General features: G+C 39.4%; 1 protein-coding gene across 1 annotated transcript; it reads left to right on the top strand.

Annotated features, from left to right (window-relative positions):
* The first annotated feature begins 12 nt into the window (after positions 1–12).
* HADH (hydroxyacyl-CoA dehydrogenase) lies at positions 13–16995 on the top strand. The gene is made up of 8 exons (XM_031607426.2): positions 13–230; positions 3202–3330; positions 4253–4410; positions 9014–9140; positions 10751–10840; positions 12137–12209; positions 15408–15524; positions 16533–16995. The coding sequence occupies exons 1-8, from the start codon at positions 99–101 to the stop codon at positions 16649–16651; spliced, it is 945 nt and encodes a 314-aa protein (XP_031463286.1). The 5' UTR covers positions 13–98; the 3' UTR covers positions 16652–16995.
* Positions 16996–17292: the final 297 nt, after the last annotated feature.

Genomic DNA, 17292 nt, shown 5'->3' with positions numbered 1-17292 from the left:
CCGGACAGCCGCTCCCCGGGGCGGAGCGCGGCCCTCGCCCCGCCCGGCCCCGCAGCCGAAGGGCCCCTGGCTCCGCGCCGCGCGCCTTCGCCATTGCCATGGCCTTCGCTACCCGCCCCTTCGTGCGCGCGGCCTCCTCCGCCACCGCCGTCACGGCGGCCGCCAAGAAGCTGATCGTCAAGCACGTGACGGTCATCGGCGGCGGCCTCATGGGCGCCGGCATCGCCCAGGTGAGCGCGGCGGGGCGGCGCCGCCATGGCGGCCGCGGGGCGGTCGTCCCTCGGAGCGAGCGCTGCGCCGCGGAGCGGGAGCCGTCGGTTCGAGCCCGGCAGCGGCGGGTCCCGCGGCCTCCTGCCGCCTCTCGGTGCCGCGCCGCCTCCGCGTTCGCGTTGTGCTACTGCTGGTGGCCACGGAGCTTCTCCCGGAGCGGGAGCGGCCTCCTCGGCCTCCGGCTGTGCGAGGTCAGAGGGGCGGCGGCCGCTGCTGCCTCGCTCCGCTTCCAAAGAGGCGGGAAGGACCGAACTCGGTGTTTTACGTTGTTGAGATGGCTTTTAGGACAGAGCGTGGGCTGTTTATAAGCCAGAAAGCATGTAATTACTTTTGGAAAACTCAGAGCTGAAAAAAGAAACTTCTGTCTTGCCAGTGACGCTATTATTGGTTCTTTAAATAGCGTGCAGTGCCGAAGATGAACATCAGGCCCTCTGTCATGTGCAGCACTATCAAGTGGTTAATATTTACAGAGGACTTACTTTCCCAGCGATTAATCGCTGGTCTTTGGCTCTCAAGTTCATCTTTAACCTGAGAGCCGTGTGACCGAGTGGTGCTGCCAGTGATGGGAGCTGCGGGCGTTTCCTCACATGCAGAAGGACCACTGTGTCCAAGCTGTCAGGGCGCTGCCCAGCAGCAACACGGGTGTCTGGCAGCCCGCATGTCTGCCCCTTTTGCCAGGTGGAACCCAGCAGGGAGGCGTGAGTTTGAAAACTGCAGTTCTTCCTTTCATTGGCTTAGAGAATTTCCTTCTCAGAAGCATTGATTTATTTTTGTGGTAAATCTCTAGAAATCAGTGAGTTGCTTATTAACTTCTTGTGTGTGACCGCTTTTCTGTACTTTGATACTAGAAGTTGAAGCTTCCACTGAAGGAACCTTTGAAGAATGACTTTGAGTCATATAATCATAGAATCTATCAGTACAAGCTGGGAGGTGTAAAGATAGAGCACGACACTGCTGAAAAGGACCTGAGGGCACTGGTGGATGGCAGCTGGACATGAGCCTCTGGTGTGTCCTCACAGCTCAGAAAGCCAACCATACCCTGGGCTGCATCAACAGAAGTGCGGCCAGCAGGTCAGGGAGGTGATCTTGCCCTTTGCTCTGCTCTGTGAGACCTCACCTGGAGTAATGCATCCAGATGGGGAGTCTTCAGTACAGGAGAAGACTCTAAGGAGTACCTCTTAGAGTGCATCCAGAAGAAGGTCATAAAAATGACCCAAGGGATGGAACACCTCCCTGTGAGGGCAGGCTGAGAGAGCTGGGGCTGTGCAGCCTGGAGAAGAGAAGGCTCCGGGGAGACCTGGGCGTGGCCTTTCATTATCCAGAGGGGGGCTGTAAGAAGGAAGGGGATAGACTCTTAAGCAGGGTCTGCTGTGACAGGACAAGGTTTCACGCTAAAAGAGAGAAGATTTAGATTGGGTGTAAGGAAGAAGTGGTGAGACACTGGCACGGGTTGCCCAGAGAGGAGCTGGATGCTCCGTCCCTGGAGATAGACCAGGTCAGGCTGGAAGGTTTCTGTGCACATGGAGCTGTAGGTGTCCCGGTTCAGTGCAGGGGGGTTGGACCAGATGGCCCTTAACTGTCTCTTCCTAATCAAATGACACTACGATTCTGTACCTTGATACTAGAACTTGAGGCTTCCACTAAAGGAACCTTCAAATAATATCTCTGAAGAAAATTCTTCTCTTGTTTGAGGAGCACACGTGCTGTGTAAGGGTTGTAATTCTGAAGGGAAAGATTGCTATACTGTTAGATTGCATTTTAGAGAATCAAGAGAAACATATGGTGTTTGTTAGTAACAGAAGTTGCAGTCTTCTGTTAAAGACCAATGACTTTTTTTTTTTTGCTGACCACCTGCCTCTGATTTATCGATCTAAAATTATCTCAAAACAGGTGTGATTACGACAGAGGGAGGTCACTCCTGTGCCCTGTTAATGGAGATTTTCCTCTTACTTAGAACACTTAAATTGTGTCTTTCTCCTCCTATCAGGAGAAACTAACCCATGTTATGGCTGAAAGCCAGGGGTTCATAATTTCTTATTCTGCCATATGAAGAGCATTCAGTGGGAGAAGAGCATTAATTGACTCCCTTATGCTGTTATTTCATCCGTAGTATTTGCTAAGATCATTGGATAGAAGAGGTACGTGTGTGTTTGAGTTGGTATGGCCGCTCGCTGTTTTTCTTCTTTTCTCTAAATGCACACATAGTAAGAATGAACTGGGAAAAGGGTCATCTTCATTTTTCAATGATTCTTTACCCTCTGGTCAGCTATGTTCTGGTATAACTGTAAGTGGATAATCACCGAAGCATTTCTTATAAGTGTGCTTGATAGTGACTTACTTTCCTTCTGAAGAGCAGGTGATCTTGCTTTGCTATTGCAAATGATCATCAACAGGACAAGTGTCAGGAATGGAAGTTCAGGCTTGGTTTAAAAATTTCTTAGGTTGCAATGGATTTTATGAATAACTGCTATGAAAAATTATTAAAATGAAGAAACTGATGGATGAAGGAAATGTCCAACTGCAGACCAACACCTTGTTAGAGCTGTAGTGCTTCTGTGTGGCATTTTTTTTTGTTTTGCTGGATTAGTGTGGAATGTCAGATGAGAATGGTGCCATCCTTTTCTTCCAGAGATTGACTTTTCTTCCTTTCAGTCAGCTTTGTTGGAGTGGGTCTTGTGTGTCTCCAAGTGTACATTGGCAGACAGCTCAGGGAAATAAATGGATTTCTTTTTCTCTAAAATTGTTTTAGTCCTTTTGCCTTTCTCTTCTGCCCAAAATGTTTGCAGGATTTTATGTTTTCTAGTCAAGCATGTAATTCTTGATTCGATATCTTGTAGCTCTCTTTTGCTTATTTCTAGTCAGTTTTCTGCCCCTAGACAAGTCAATATGGTTGATTATGATCTTGATGTTGAATCTTCTTTTAATTTTCAGGTTGCAGCAGCAAGTGGTCACACTGTGGTGTTAGTAGACCAGTCGGATGAAATCCTTAAGAAATCTACAAAAGGAATTGAAGAGAGTTTGAAGAGAGTGACTAAGAAGAAGTTTGCGGATAAGCCTGAGGTTGATATCTTTTTATTTCTACTGTTGGGAAAACATAGAAGAATGAAACTTCTGTATGGAAGTTCTGATGTTGTTTGTAGTTATGCATTACAGAACATGCTGATATACTGGCTTACATATACTTACATACATAATTATATACTGGTATTTGCAGTTAATAGCATGAGCAGTGCAGTAAGGCAAGGAAAATGAGAAAGAGTTTGTTTGCATGAATACAGAAGGCAAATTACAATAATTACAGGATATCCAGAGCAATATATCTTATCATGCATAATTACGGGGAGTCTTTTAATCCAGAAGAAAATTTTGTATGGTAAATATATGACATTATGTGCTAGTGTACAGGTATGACTTCTCTTGTATAACATTTCTGCTTTCTCATTCAAAGTCTTGGGAATTTTTTATTTCCATCCTCACCAATGGCTGTCAGTGATTGGCACCTTTGATAGAAGATAAAATCCTCTCCCTCCTACCCACCTCATTCTCAGTGGAAATCTATAGCAGAGTGCAGGCTATTTCACTTGAATGAGCTAGTACATATCATAGAAGTGAATTGTGAGACCAAAGCATTACTTTACTGAGTGGAAACAATGCAGAGGTTTGAAATAGAAATTCCTCTCTGTGAAGGGCAAGTCCAGATTCTCTCAGAAAGTACTGATGGACCAGTCAGTTGTTCACTTATACTCTAAAGTTGAAGTCTTCCTGTTATTAATAATTTCAAGGACCTCCTGTTTACTTCAAAGTAGATTTGATTTTTTTAGAAAATTTTGTGTCAGTGAAAGCATTATATCTCTACGTGTTTGGAACTTTCTGATTGACTTGGAAATATAGCAGCATGCTTAAAGTTCTGAGGGCTTCAGAGCATAGATGGGGGCTTTCATGTAAAAAGAAATAATTATTGCACATTCTTGGAACATTTCAGGCTGGTGCTGAGTTCGTTGAGAAGACTTTAAAGAACCTCACAACAAGCACAGATGCAGTAGCGGTGGTTCACAGCACAGATCTGGTAATTGAAGCCATTGTGGAGAATCAGGAAATTAAAAATGAACTCTTCAAGAGGCTGGACAAGTTTGCTCCAGAGTACGTACATTTCTTTCCTGTTTCATTTTGAAACTTGCCCCTTTGGTTTTGTTTTTTTTTAGATGTGTTTTGGTTTTGTTGCACCATTAATTCTGCATTTTCTCTATTAATTTTCTTAACTCTGCACTGGTCACATTGCAACGTGATGCTTGTCCTGCCAAATTCATACATTACAAGCTCTTTCAGGTGTATTCATCTGGTTTATTTACTTGTTGCATTGCCTATTTGATGTGCTTCGTGGTGTGATTAGACATAAGATTTGTCTGTCTACTCAACAGGCTTGCTTTTTCCAAGTGAAGATGCACAACTGTAGAATAAGTTTGTTCTGGTACAGATGAGTTATGGTCAGTATACTTGTTCCCATATTTAAATAGGGAAGTGGAATGAAATATTTATTTTTAGTGTGCTTAGCATGAACAAGTTTTAAGAAGTTTCAGCCTCTTAACTGTAAGTCACAGTCAGCTTAAGCAATACAAGTTTACTTTGCATCAGAGGAGTTTTGAAATAGTTTATTGCTAGTCATTATTTCTTATCTTGCGCTCTCTGGATTACTTAAAATCTTCAGAATTTTCCTTGATAATTGTTGGAAAGTTACCGTTCAGTTGTGTACAAAACCCGAAATCCTGTTAAGCTGAGTATGCTGTCTCAGGAGCTTGATCCTTGTAGTGGATGACTCAGAATCACAGCACAGGTTGGAGTCCTAACTACAGCTAAAGGTGGGAGTATTGGCTAAAAGGTACACTGGGTTGTCTAACCACAGGACTAAACTCATTTTAGCTTGTATATAATGTCAATAGAGCAAAGATGTTATCATTAGTTGACTTCAGCCTAGGGAGGTTTTCAGGCTGTGTTACATAGTGTTCAAAATCACCTGGCGTTTCTGAAAAGAATGAATGATCACATAGGCAAAAAAACATTGCACTGAGAACAGGCTGACTTGCTCTTGGCCTTAGTCTGACAGGCAAAGAAAAGTAAGTAGCAGCCTTGGGCATTTGCCACGATACCTTGTCATGACTAGGTTGTCCAAATTATAAAAGAGACCATCGTTGCCTGGGTTTTTCTCTGTATTCAATAGTGAAAATTATTGAGCAAATTTAAGTATGTTAAATAGCAAACTATCTAGAGCCTGCTAGCAGGCAGAAATAGGAACGAGGATTTGGTGCCTCATTTAATGATACACATATTGGGAAAGCTTAAACTATTTGTACTCAGACTGAGTGGTTTATGAACATTACTATCTTGAAACATCAAATTTTACACTGGAGAGCGTTAATTATGGGGACTATGAAAGCATGACTCTTCAGGGTTGGGAAAAGGGACATTGACATTAGACAAAAAATCTTTTAAAAAAGGAAAACTCAGGGTGGTGTTAAATGTATGGATGTAAAGGCTGAAAGAAAAGGAAGCAGTTAGTGAGGAATATGAACTGCAGTGCAGAAGGTCTAGATGAAAAGAAAGCAAGCTGCTAAAACTGTGAAACTTAGTTGCCAAGTGATTAAAATAGTAGATGTTAGATACAAGCAGTAGGATGTCATCACGGGAGTAGCATAGGAAGTTGTGAATTGTGTGAATAATGTGAGGAAGGGTAGCAATGTTTTTCTGTGTTTCGAATGAGGAAGTGGACTTTGCCTGTCCCAGGTGGCACAGTGATGGGAGGGAAAGCCCTCCCTGTCAGCACAGGTGCTGTACTGCCTTTGCTACATTGGACATTTGGAAGTTTCTGGAATTACTACTTGAGCTGAGTGTTGCATCAGATTAGTGGAGATCTTGTGGCTGATCCATAAGGAAGGCAAGATTTGTTTAAAGATAGCTTTGAGTCTTGGGAGAAGTTTTGTAACTGTGAGATTTTGGGCACTGATGTTATTTTGAACTGTGCATTATAATTATGGAAGGCCAGGCTTCTGAAGAGGTAGGACTCTCTTTGATTCAAGTATTTGGACTTAGTATAGGGATACCTGGTAACTGACTGAAATATGAAGGACTGTGAGTTACAGTTGATCAGAGAAGATGATGCCTTTGGAATATAAACTATATAATGCTTTGCACCTTTCTTCTTTTGTGTTCTATCCTGGATTTCATTTATTTCCTCAGCTACAGTGCCACATGTTTCTCTTGTGTATTTGAGAGGCCACTGTAGCACAAATAAGGATGACCACTAAACTAAAGCATTGCATCAGAAACAAACACAACAAAACACGCTTATTTCCTCTTCCTTTTTCCTCTTGAAAAGTGCTATAATTTTTCTGAAAGAGGATCTGTAAATGGAGGGGAATGAAAAAGGTATTCCTTCGTGAGATTTTTATTTGATGATTATGTGGGTGGAGAGTGAATTTGTAATAAGTTTTCAGAGAAAATGCAATGAGCAAGGAGAGTTAGGCCCAGAATTCAAGGTATTCATCATCTGGATAACTGTCCAGATGAGGCTGCGAGTATCCTTTCTTGGTTTCAGGTCATCAGTGAACACATCTAGAATGTATCATGTTCTGTATTCTCAGCAGTGCTTTGCAAAAGTGTTTGCTTTTTCAAAAGTACTCCAAGTGTTGTGTAATCTGCCAACTGGTACGATGCTGTATGATGGTTATCATCATCAGAATGGGTGATTAAGTGTTGCCACCAACTCTTGGGTTCTGTTTTCCTTTTCTTGTGTTCCATTAGTCCTCATTTTCTGCTCCGAAAAGGTCAGGCTGGGTTTTTGTGTTGTTATTTTAATCTCCCTGCATCTTTCATAATTTTGGGGACCCTTGAACACTGCAGCAGTTTCCAAACAGGATAATAATCAGCGTGTGAAAAGACTTTTCAGATATCCGCTTTCTCGAGAGCTTTTGCCTTCTGTTAATCTCTGTCTGGTGGAAATGCCCATCAGCATCTCTTGGTCTAAGATTTATCTCTAAACATGGAAACACAACTTGGGAACAGGCCACTGGTTTTGGACAGTTCATTGTATTCAGAATCAGTATGTTATGAAAGTGTTATAAAAGAAGTGTTCTTCAGCTCTCAGTGCATAATAAGCTGGACTGTAAAAGCAGGTTTTGCTGAAACGGTGTTTCTCTGGTGTTTGACTTTGTTCTTGCTTTCTTTCTGTGACCCACTAGATGGCACTAAGCAAAAGCATGCTGATAGCTGAGAAAGTATCAAGAAAGCTTTGCTAGTATTGCTGCTTTCATAAACCTTCACATTCTTCTGTCACCTGAAGCATAAATAATGTAGTCTGTGTCATGGAGACATGCAAATTCTGTTTTACATTTCATTTAAATCAATTAGTTGTTCAGAGCAGAAAAGTGTAAATAAAATGCCCTTGTACACAGCATAAATTTAATGTTTTATTTCCCACTATTTTATGCTACATAAGGTTATGGTGTTCACCTGCAGAAGTGATGCTGAAGTAAAGTCTCTTGCTTTAAGTCCATTATTTTGTGAGGAATAATCATTGCTGGTTTTACAAATGGGTTCACTAGATTTTCATGAGCGTTTTTGAATCCAGGAGATTTTCAGTGAATGTAAGTGTCAGGTGGATGCGTTGACCTTTCAAGGTTAAAACTATGAAGTTTAAAATACTCTTTTATTAGTTTGCCTAAGAACAATGTGAAACCTGCTTTATGGTGGAGAAATAACAAAAGAATATTTGTAAGGAACGTAAACAAGAATTCCTTATCCTTCACAAATCCTCAAAACTGAGAAAACATAATAAAAAATGGGTCCCTGACTTAGATGTAACTTTTTGGAAGGCTCTATTGTGAAGCTCAGTTATGTATTAGTGAAATGTAAACAAAATGCCAGTCTAGATAAACATTTGAACCCAGTAGGACAATTTTTGAAAGGTAAATAGGATACAGTCCAGAATGGAAGGTAGGGCTTCACTTCTAATTTAGGTTTTGATTCTCATGATTAGAGGAAGTCATATGTAAGTTTTCTGTGTGATGTATATATATCAGGGTGTTGAGATTCTGAGGTGTTTCTGAAAAAAAAAAAAACCAAAACATTATAAATTGGAATAATAAGTGTGGTTTGAGTCTGTGTAAAGGACTTCATCTTTGTCTTGAAACTCATGTGATTTTGTGTATCCTTTAAAGTGACATATGTAGTATTTTTTTAATTTCCTTTTTTGTTTTTCCCTATTACCTCTTAGTGGGAAGTTTACTCACTATGTCTGCCATTGCTCATTTAAAAAAAAAAAAAATTAAAAAAATTACAGATGTTTTCAAAGCTCCAAAATGCTTACCTGACATCTCAAATGATCGGTTATCCATTGAGATGATTAAAAAATTGGATTTGGTTTCCAGGCTTGCTAAAGGAATTACCTGGAACAGATTTGGGATTCTTAAGGAAAAGAAAATCTACTTGGAGAATCTTCCTTCTTTGACCTGATACAGTATTCAACACGCTCTTCTGGGAGTCAGAAACCCGCACAGCTCATCTAGTGGTTATTTCATCATTGCTTAATTTATACTGCAGAAAAGGAAAGCAATAATCTGCAGAGGTATTTCTAAGAGTTCCATGGTTGGTTAGCCAGTGGACGTCTACTTATGTGTAGTGCACCAATCTCCTACTGTCAGAAAGATAGTTGTCATGTTTACAATCCATTTGTTTCTTTTTTTTTTTCCAGGCATACAATATTTGCGAGCAACACTTCATCCTTGCAAATCACACAGTTGGCTAACTCAACCACCAGGCAGGACCGATTTGGTGGCCTCCATTTCTTCAACCCTGTGCCTATGATGAAGCTTGTGGAGGTAAGAGTCTTAAAACAACCTAGTATCAATCACTGTGGTGAGGTAAAGCGTTTGTTTTGACTGAGAATTGAGTTAGATGAAAGGGTAGATCTCGGTTTGCAGCTCCTCTGATGTGGAATGAGCTACCTCTAGTGATAAGAGGGTGGTGCAGTCTCTGTAAAGGAGTAAATTGAACAAACTGAGGTTCCTGTCTCAAGGCCTCCATCAGTGAACTACCAGCGGATGTGCCCTTTCAGTCATGCAGACTGGTGATTAATTAGAACTATTGGCAGCTCGAAGAAAATCATCTACTGACTGACAGAGCAATTGATTATTAATAGTGTGGGCTTGATTGGAAAATGATCTGCAGATGAACATCACTGCCTTGTGACTTATGAAACAAAGTCAGTCATGTTTATTCAGTGTTCTGGGTGAGTTGTCTGGAAAGATTTAAATTAGTTAACATTGCAGTGTTTCACAACCTGCAAGGAACCGTGAAGAATTGCTTTTAGGTAGCTCTTTGTTTTCCTAAGTATACAAACTTGGGCTACATCTTGTAATTTCTAATAATACTGCAAATCAGAGCAGAATAATAGATAATTGGATATAAGAGTCTGAACTTCAAAAGTAAAGGTCTCATTGCAGTAAAACTGTCAGGTCTTTCTTCCTCTGCTTTTATTTCTCCTCTCCCTTTCCTCACTCAAAAACCAGACCAAAACAAACAAAAAAAACCCCCAACAGTTTGTCTGTGCAATAGAACTGGAGACAAGCTAAACTGCAAAGGAATTTGCATCTCTGGGAGTGCATGTGACTGTCTTGATCAGCCACAGCTTACAAGAAAATATGTGAGAATTAACTCTGCATTTTGGCCAGTCTGCTGCAAAATTTTGTGTACTTGTTTTATATGTGATGTCAGAGATAATGGAAATCCAGGCATAATTCTTTAGGCTGACATGGACTTACTGTTTTCTCTGCTGAGAACTACTTGTCACCAGTAATTTATTTGTGGAGATGAAATGTTCTGTGCCTTGCTTCTAGTCTAAAACATAGAGCAGTCTTTAGAAATCTGAGTTAAGCTTCTGTGAAATTTGAAAAATACTGAAGATATTTCTGAAAACAAAGCAGCAATTTCTGTATGACTGTTGCAGTCAATCTTAGTAATTTTTTTTTCACCTGAGTTATGAATGCCCTAGTCTAATGTCACTCCACTTGATGAGTAGTTTGCATAGGGTGCAGTATGGGTATTACACACTTCTTGTCAGGAACTTTCTAATAGGATTTTCTAGAGTGGTGCCAATGTGTTTCCCATGGCAGCAGAGATTGTGACTTCTAAATTTGTTCTATTATATTATGATCTCTAAATGGGATTCTATAAGGATAGTACCTCTTATTTTTCATACTGACTGAGTGGGAAATTATGTAATAGATGTATAAAATTTGAAAACATGTAAAATGCTGAATCTATCTTAAAAATAGATCTCTGTATTTGTTACATATACATCCACTGAATTTGTTTGTTGCTGTTTTTTTAAAATACTTTTTTAGTTAAATTCTATCGTAGTGTTCTGAAATTGAGTTTAATCATTGCTGCACTGCTCATAAATGTGCTTATGCTCTCCTTTCCTGCCCAGGTCATCAAGACTCCGATGACTAGCCAAAAGACTTATGAGTCACTTATGGATTTCAGTAAGGCAGTAGGAAAAAGTCCTGTCAGTTGTAAGGTGAGTACAGTTTGGATTCCACAGACTTCAGAGGATTTGTTTGTGAAAACTTGCTTTTAAGGGGTGGTGTTGAATAGATTATAAGAGCACGTTAGAATTTCCAGGCTTGTCCAGATTCTCTTCCCTGTTAAAACCATTTTGACAAAGGAAATTCCTCAGATTAGGGAGGTGGCAGCACGAGTATCAGAGTTTACACGTTTGGTTTTTTTTTTCCAGTCCTGTGGAAGCCTGAGAGTTCATCTTTATCTGTGTTAGAGGCAACACTGCTACTTCTTGTACTGTGAAGCAATTGGATGGGTTCTCCCTGATTGTGTGCTCATCACAAGTTTTTCTTAAGACTGCAGTAACTAGACCCATATTCTTCTTTGTTGCTTTGCAATTTTGTTTTTTCTCTGGAGGAATGCCTCTGATCCTAAGCACACTTTTTCCGAATCCATTAAGCTGTAGTCAGGGAAGCTTTGTGCAAGCTATTGCCTTGAGTTTCATGGCCCCCAGGAGGCAATTGGTCATGAAAATAAGGGCATAAAATCTGGTAGTTACCAGTAATTCAGTATATGGTTATTGGTCTCAAATTTTGTCTGTGCTGCTACATTGCTGTGTGGCCTTAGGTAAGTTCATTTTCCTGTTTCAGTTGCAGTTTTCCAGTATGCAATGTGATTAGGTAGTGTGATGTGATATGATGAGATATTTTTCATAAACTAGCTTGAGTAGAGAGCAATACAGAAATGATGTCACTCTCAAAAAACAAACAAAACATCTTGGATTTTTTTGCTTCTTGTTTGCTGAAGGAACTAAAGTGGGTATGTGGAGTTCTCTGGTTTAAATAATGAGGTAAAGTGAATCAATGAATATGTGGAACAGTTGTAGAATTATATGAAATAATGCTCTGTTTGGAAAGCTATTTCTCTTTCTGTATTTTTGATTTTGTTTAAAGCTTGCATTAAATAAAAATACTACTAGGGAAGAACTTCTTTTATCTTTCCAGGAAATTGTATCTGCAGAATTTTACTGAGGAAAAGGCATTTTCTGATGAACCACATTGAGAGTAATGAGTTGGACTCATAGTAGTCTTAATTGTTCTCAAGCATGATAAAATGTTTATGTGCCATGCCTAGATTGTGAAGCTCTGTTTGTGTTTTAATAGCACGCAGATAAATCAGATGAACAATACAATTTAAAGCATGCCAGAAGTTGATGATTTAATGAGTGCTTTCATACCATTATTTATCATGTATCATTTGAAGATAGTAGTGGTAAAGAATGTTTATTTAGAATCTCTTTTTTTTCTTTTCTTAGGATACTCCAGGTTTTATTGTAAACCGTCTCTTGGTGCCGTATATGATGGAAGCTGTTCGACTTTTTGAGAGAGGTACTTCTTGGTTTATTGACTTCAGAGAATGTTGACGTATGATGCTGCTAAGTATTATATTCATTCAGAAAAATGTTTGGATTATCTCCAAACTTTCCCACCTTAAGGACTGGCAGTGCATAGAGCACAGCAAGAGTGAATCAATCTGTGCATCTGAATAGATCTAAACTACCATTTGAAATAGCAGAGTGCGCAGAGTTGGAAGTTGCTTATTATCAATATGGGAAATTTTTGCTAGTATGAAATATTTCTGGTTTGGAAAGGTGAGCTTTGTACTATTATAAAAATATTCTCAGCCAGCTGATCAGGAGCCCACCTCTCCTAAGAGGAGAATGGGATTCCCAGGAGACCATTATGGAAATGCCTGAAAATCGCATGATGGGAGGGCCTTTAGGAAAGGCCTCCAAAGGTTCCTTTCATTGGGCTTGTGAAATAAAACACCAATTTTCAGGTAGAACAAGTAGTATAATATTCAGTATCACATAATAGTACTGTCATACATGTGATTTGGGCTTAACCATTGCTCTGTAAATCCTGTTCCTCTTCTATGTCCCTTTTTAAACATAGCTTCTTTAGGACCTTCTGTCTTATTGTTGGTCACTTTGGCTCTAATACTGAGGTTAAGTGGAAGTAACCAGAAATCCCTAAAGATCCACTAGATTTTCAAAGCATTGATAATTGTTTTGGAAAGAAAACAAGCCAATAATGTGAGTGAATAGAGGAAATTTTGGAGTCTAATTGCTTTTATTTCAAGTGTTCTGCTCATAGCAGCATGCTACTTAATGATGTCACTTGAAACATTTTGTTTTTGAAAACACCACTTTTTATAGATGAAAGCACTGTATTATGAGGATTCCACCAAATATGCTTTAAATATTAAAAATCTGTTTTATATCATACAGAGGGAATGGCTTGATCTCCAGAAAAAAATAAAAGCCAACATTACTCGTTTATCCATCAACAGATGGATAATTATGTCTCAAACAGAGAAAAGAGCAAATTTTAGTGACTTGAAAAGTGAAGACGTGAATGCAAGGGGACATTATTCTTTTAGAAAAAGTCACAGTTTTAAGCAGTGTATGGGTGTTTTAATGCATGTAAGAGAGGTGCCTTTGTTGAGAGACACGTATTGTTACATGTATTTCAGGAGACAATAGAACTTTAATTAAAGTAGAAGAAAACAGTCACTGAAATTGTATGTTAAAATTGACTGCTTTCTGCCTAGGCAAAGCAGTATTTTGGTTTCATCTTTATTCTGTCTGTATTTTGTACAATAGTATAATATTGGCAAACTTCTTCGAGTCCATTTATTCATGTTTTTCTTTTTAACTTCTAAAGCATCTGTGTAAAAATCTTATTAGTATTTTGAAAAGCCTGATGGCTGTTCTCTGGTTTATACTTCTTATTGGATCAGGTTAAATTGTTATCATATCCTTGCATTAATTTCTAGAGAAGACCCTTCAGCCACATTATAACCATGATAGTGAGGAATGTGAGTCTCTTTCTTGGCAGCTCCAAGCCCTGAAATGCCATCTTATTCATCAGTCTTTAAGTCTTTACTTACACAGAATCTTCATGGGTTAAGTGGATAAAGACTTTACGTAATTTTGCGTAGGCGAAATACCTTTAGTGTATCAACAGTGATTTAAATGAAGGCATATTGAAATACTAGCATATGATGGTCTGTATTGCCCACTTGTTAGTAGCAAACCAAAAAAACAGTCCATTGTCTATGAAAATCTGCAGTATACCATCAGACTGCCTGAACCAGGAGTGCAACGCTTGTTTGCTTCTTACTATTTCTAATTGTATTGCAATGCAGCTGTATGCTGGCAGGTGACAAAGTGGGGTAAATCTGCTGGTAGAAGTACATATGCGTCATCGTAAAATGAATTGAGTGCCCACATGCATTTGAATGTGGGGACTAATTATCCCAGGTTCTCAAAAATAAATTTTTTAAAATTAAAAAAGGAGTTTTCATCTTTAAGGAGTGAAATGAGGTACATGACAATTATTGTTTTGTACAAGACTATTATTGAAGCTTTTGCCTTTATAGGAGATTTTTGATCTGCAAAGAAGTGCACTGCCTTTATCAAAAGATGTGGTAGAAATCTGCTTTTGTGACACATAAAACATACATTCTCAGCAAAAGAATGAAGTCAATATTATCTGTGGCAATTGCAAAGCAGCATTGATGCAGAAGTTATGAATTTCTTATCATTTAGATTTTTTTTTTAATAATCCTGGGAATGAAAAATTTTACTACACCTCTGCAGTCTGTTCAAGTCGCTCCTCTCTGCCATATCTGATGGCCGTCCTCTGCTGAGAGCTGTTGAAACACATGGTGCAGCTGCTGCTGCTCCACTCCTCATCTGTCTGCTGGCCATCACTTCTTCTCATAAAAGGAGTGGTGTATGGTAATTTGCACCTGCACCGTGGCAGTTCCAGGTGCCGCAGGCTGGCATCTCAACAGAAAACTGCTTTTACTAAAGTGTAAACTGATGCACTGCTGTAAGAGCTGCAAGGGTTGAGGCATATACATTTAAATCCAGGACTTTCTTCGCCAAGCTGTTAACTTCTGGCAAAAGGATGGTATGGATGTCTGGGTACTGCACTGCACTGAAATGAAGTAGTGCATATCAGCTTATTTGGCCATCTCCCTGACTGCAGGAGCTGCTGTCCAGAGAAGCTGGATATGTCCTGTATTAAACCTTGCCTTCTGACTGTTGTACAGTAAGGGTAGCTCCGTCCTGTATGTGATCCAAAAAATACTGCTGATATTGTCAAGTTGAAACACTCAGTTGCCTCAAAACAAAACTCTTTTCATTTTTCACAATGACTGATTCTTCCTCCAGTCTTTCAGGTAGGTTGAGCAAAGCAGCTGTGGCTACTTCAAAAATCTATATTGTAATGCAAGGGAAAGATAAGAAAATGGAAATGAAGTCTGTAGGTGGTTTGTTGTTGTTTTTTTTTTTTGTGGTGGTGTTTTGTTTTGTTTTGTTTTTGTGAGAGATTCATCTTTATCCTCCAGCATGGACTTCTATGTATGCTGACCCCAGTTTTTGTGGTTCTGAAACGTGCCGAGATTTCAGTGAAGAGCTGCACCAGTGTGAAATAACACCTTGTTAATTATTTATAAGTGGTGCCAAGTAGATGCAGAATCTTCTCTGTTCATCAAACTGTCAATCTTTTCTCTAGGAGATGCATCAAAGGAAGATATTGATGTTGCTATGAAGCTTGGGGCTGGCTATCCCATGGGTCCATTTGAACTGCTGGACTATGTTGGCTTGGATACCAGTAAATACATTATAGATGGTACTGCATACTTATTTTCTTTTTTTCCCCCTTTTTAGAAAACTTGTAGAGGAATGCTGTAATGAAAATCTGACTCCGAGCTAGCTTAAACTGCATGCTTATGACACAGTTTTTTAACTGTTAAGGAGGAAGGAGTGAGGATTCTGCTCAAAATGCTGTATGAGTACAGCGTTTGTATTGTATGCTTGTACAGTATCTTACTGATGGGGATATAACAAGTGCTTGCTTTGCTGACTGCATCAAGTTCCTGTGGAAAATATTAGTAATGTCAGTGGAACTTCATCTAATTAAAAAAGAGTCAGTGGGAAGAGAAGCATGTAGTAGGAGTATAAGATGTTCTCACAGAGAGCAACAAAAGTTGAACTCTTCAGTCTTTTTCTGCCAGCCATGATGTTGTTCTCAGTTAATAGGGAACACACAAAATACTTTAAAAGACGTGGTTATACCATCTCCCTTTCATTTCAGCTGGTAAGTGGAGAATGTATGCACAATAGCAAACGAGTGGTGAAATATTCTCCAGGCAGAATGTCACTTTCACAATAACGTTGTCAATGAAATCACTACTGCTTTTAGCAAGCAGTGCCAAGTGTTGTCGTTTTGCTTGAACTGACTATGTCTTTCACAAATAGAAATGAATGTTGGACATTTTTTTCACTTGAATTTCCTTTCAGCCTATCTTTTTTTAAATTATTATTTCCTTATACTCAGTCTTTTATTTTCTAGATTAGAAGTTTTTCTTGACGTTTTTTGAGGTATTAAAAATCAACAGTTGTGGAGATCATGAGATTATAAGGTGTTGTGAGCAAATCACTCCTACGGACTAATTGCTGAGTTTGCTCATAATTATGGCAACTAGCTGTATGGAAGGTCTTGGAGAATCTAGGGTAAATTTAAAACCTTCTTCAGTTTGCTAACCTCTTAACACTTTTCTAAAGAGATGGAGAATTCTATTACTTTTGCATATAAACAGGAATGTTTCACATTCGTCCACTTCTTTTCTCCCATCAGGATGGCATGCACTAGAGCCCAACAATCCTCTTTTTCAACCCAGCCCACTCCTGGATAAACTGGTAGAAGAAAAGAAGCTGGGTAGGAAGACTGGAGAAGGATTTTACAAGTACAAATGAACTTAAACCTCGAGGGGTGTTAAACTATCTTTATATGCTATTCAGCATTGCAATACTATAGGTGAATTGTTTAAGCCTTCCCAAAGGTGCATTTAGAACATAACTCACCTCTGAACAGAGTGATTGCACTAGGTAACTATCTCTCTGCTGACAGCTTGATTTGGTAGATTATTTTTTCTCATAATTCTGAAAAGCTTTATATGTACAGTGCCTTCATGCAGATGTTGATTGTTCAGGTACAGGAGAGAATGACAATTGAATTTATGTATTTGAAGACAATATGTCAATGGGAAAAATTCAAAAAATGACACTTCCTTAAAAATAAAATTTTCAACAATTCCGTATTGATTGCCATGGTTTGTGGTTGATGTACTTGGTTGTAGTCCACTGGGTGGCAGTCTCTTTTCACTCTGGTAAATATGGTGGAAAGGCAGCAAGTTGTTTCATTAGAGTTTTCCTTAATTGTGATGCTAACGTGCAGGTTTAAATTGCAGTGCCTTGAACAAATTCATCTCTTTGAATGCCATATTGCTTAAAATAATCCTGCATTGACAGGTTGTCAACATACAGAGGAGGGTCCCAGTGTCAGCACTTAAAAGCAGAACTCATGATTTGTGTTGGAATTTTCTGACGCTTACAGG

This window comes from Phasianus colchicus, chromosome 4 (assembly GCF_987193195.1).
Source record: "Phasianus colchicus chromosome 4, bPhaCol1.hap1.1, whole genome shotgun sequence".
Classification (NCBI taxonomy): Eukaryota; Metazoa; Chordata; class Aves; order Galliformes; family Phasianidae; genus Phasianus; species Phasianus colchicus.
Note: the sequence above shows the minus strand (reverse complement) of the source record. Positions and strands in the feature narration are given on the sequence as shown.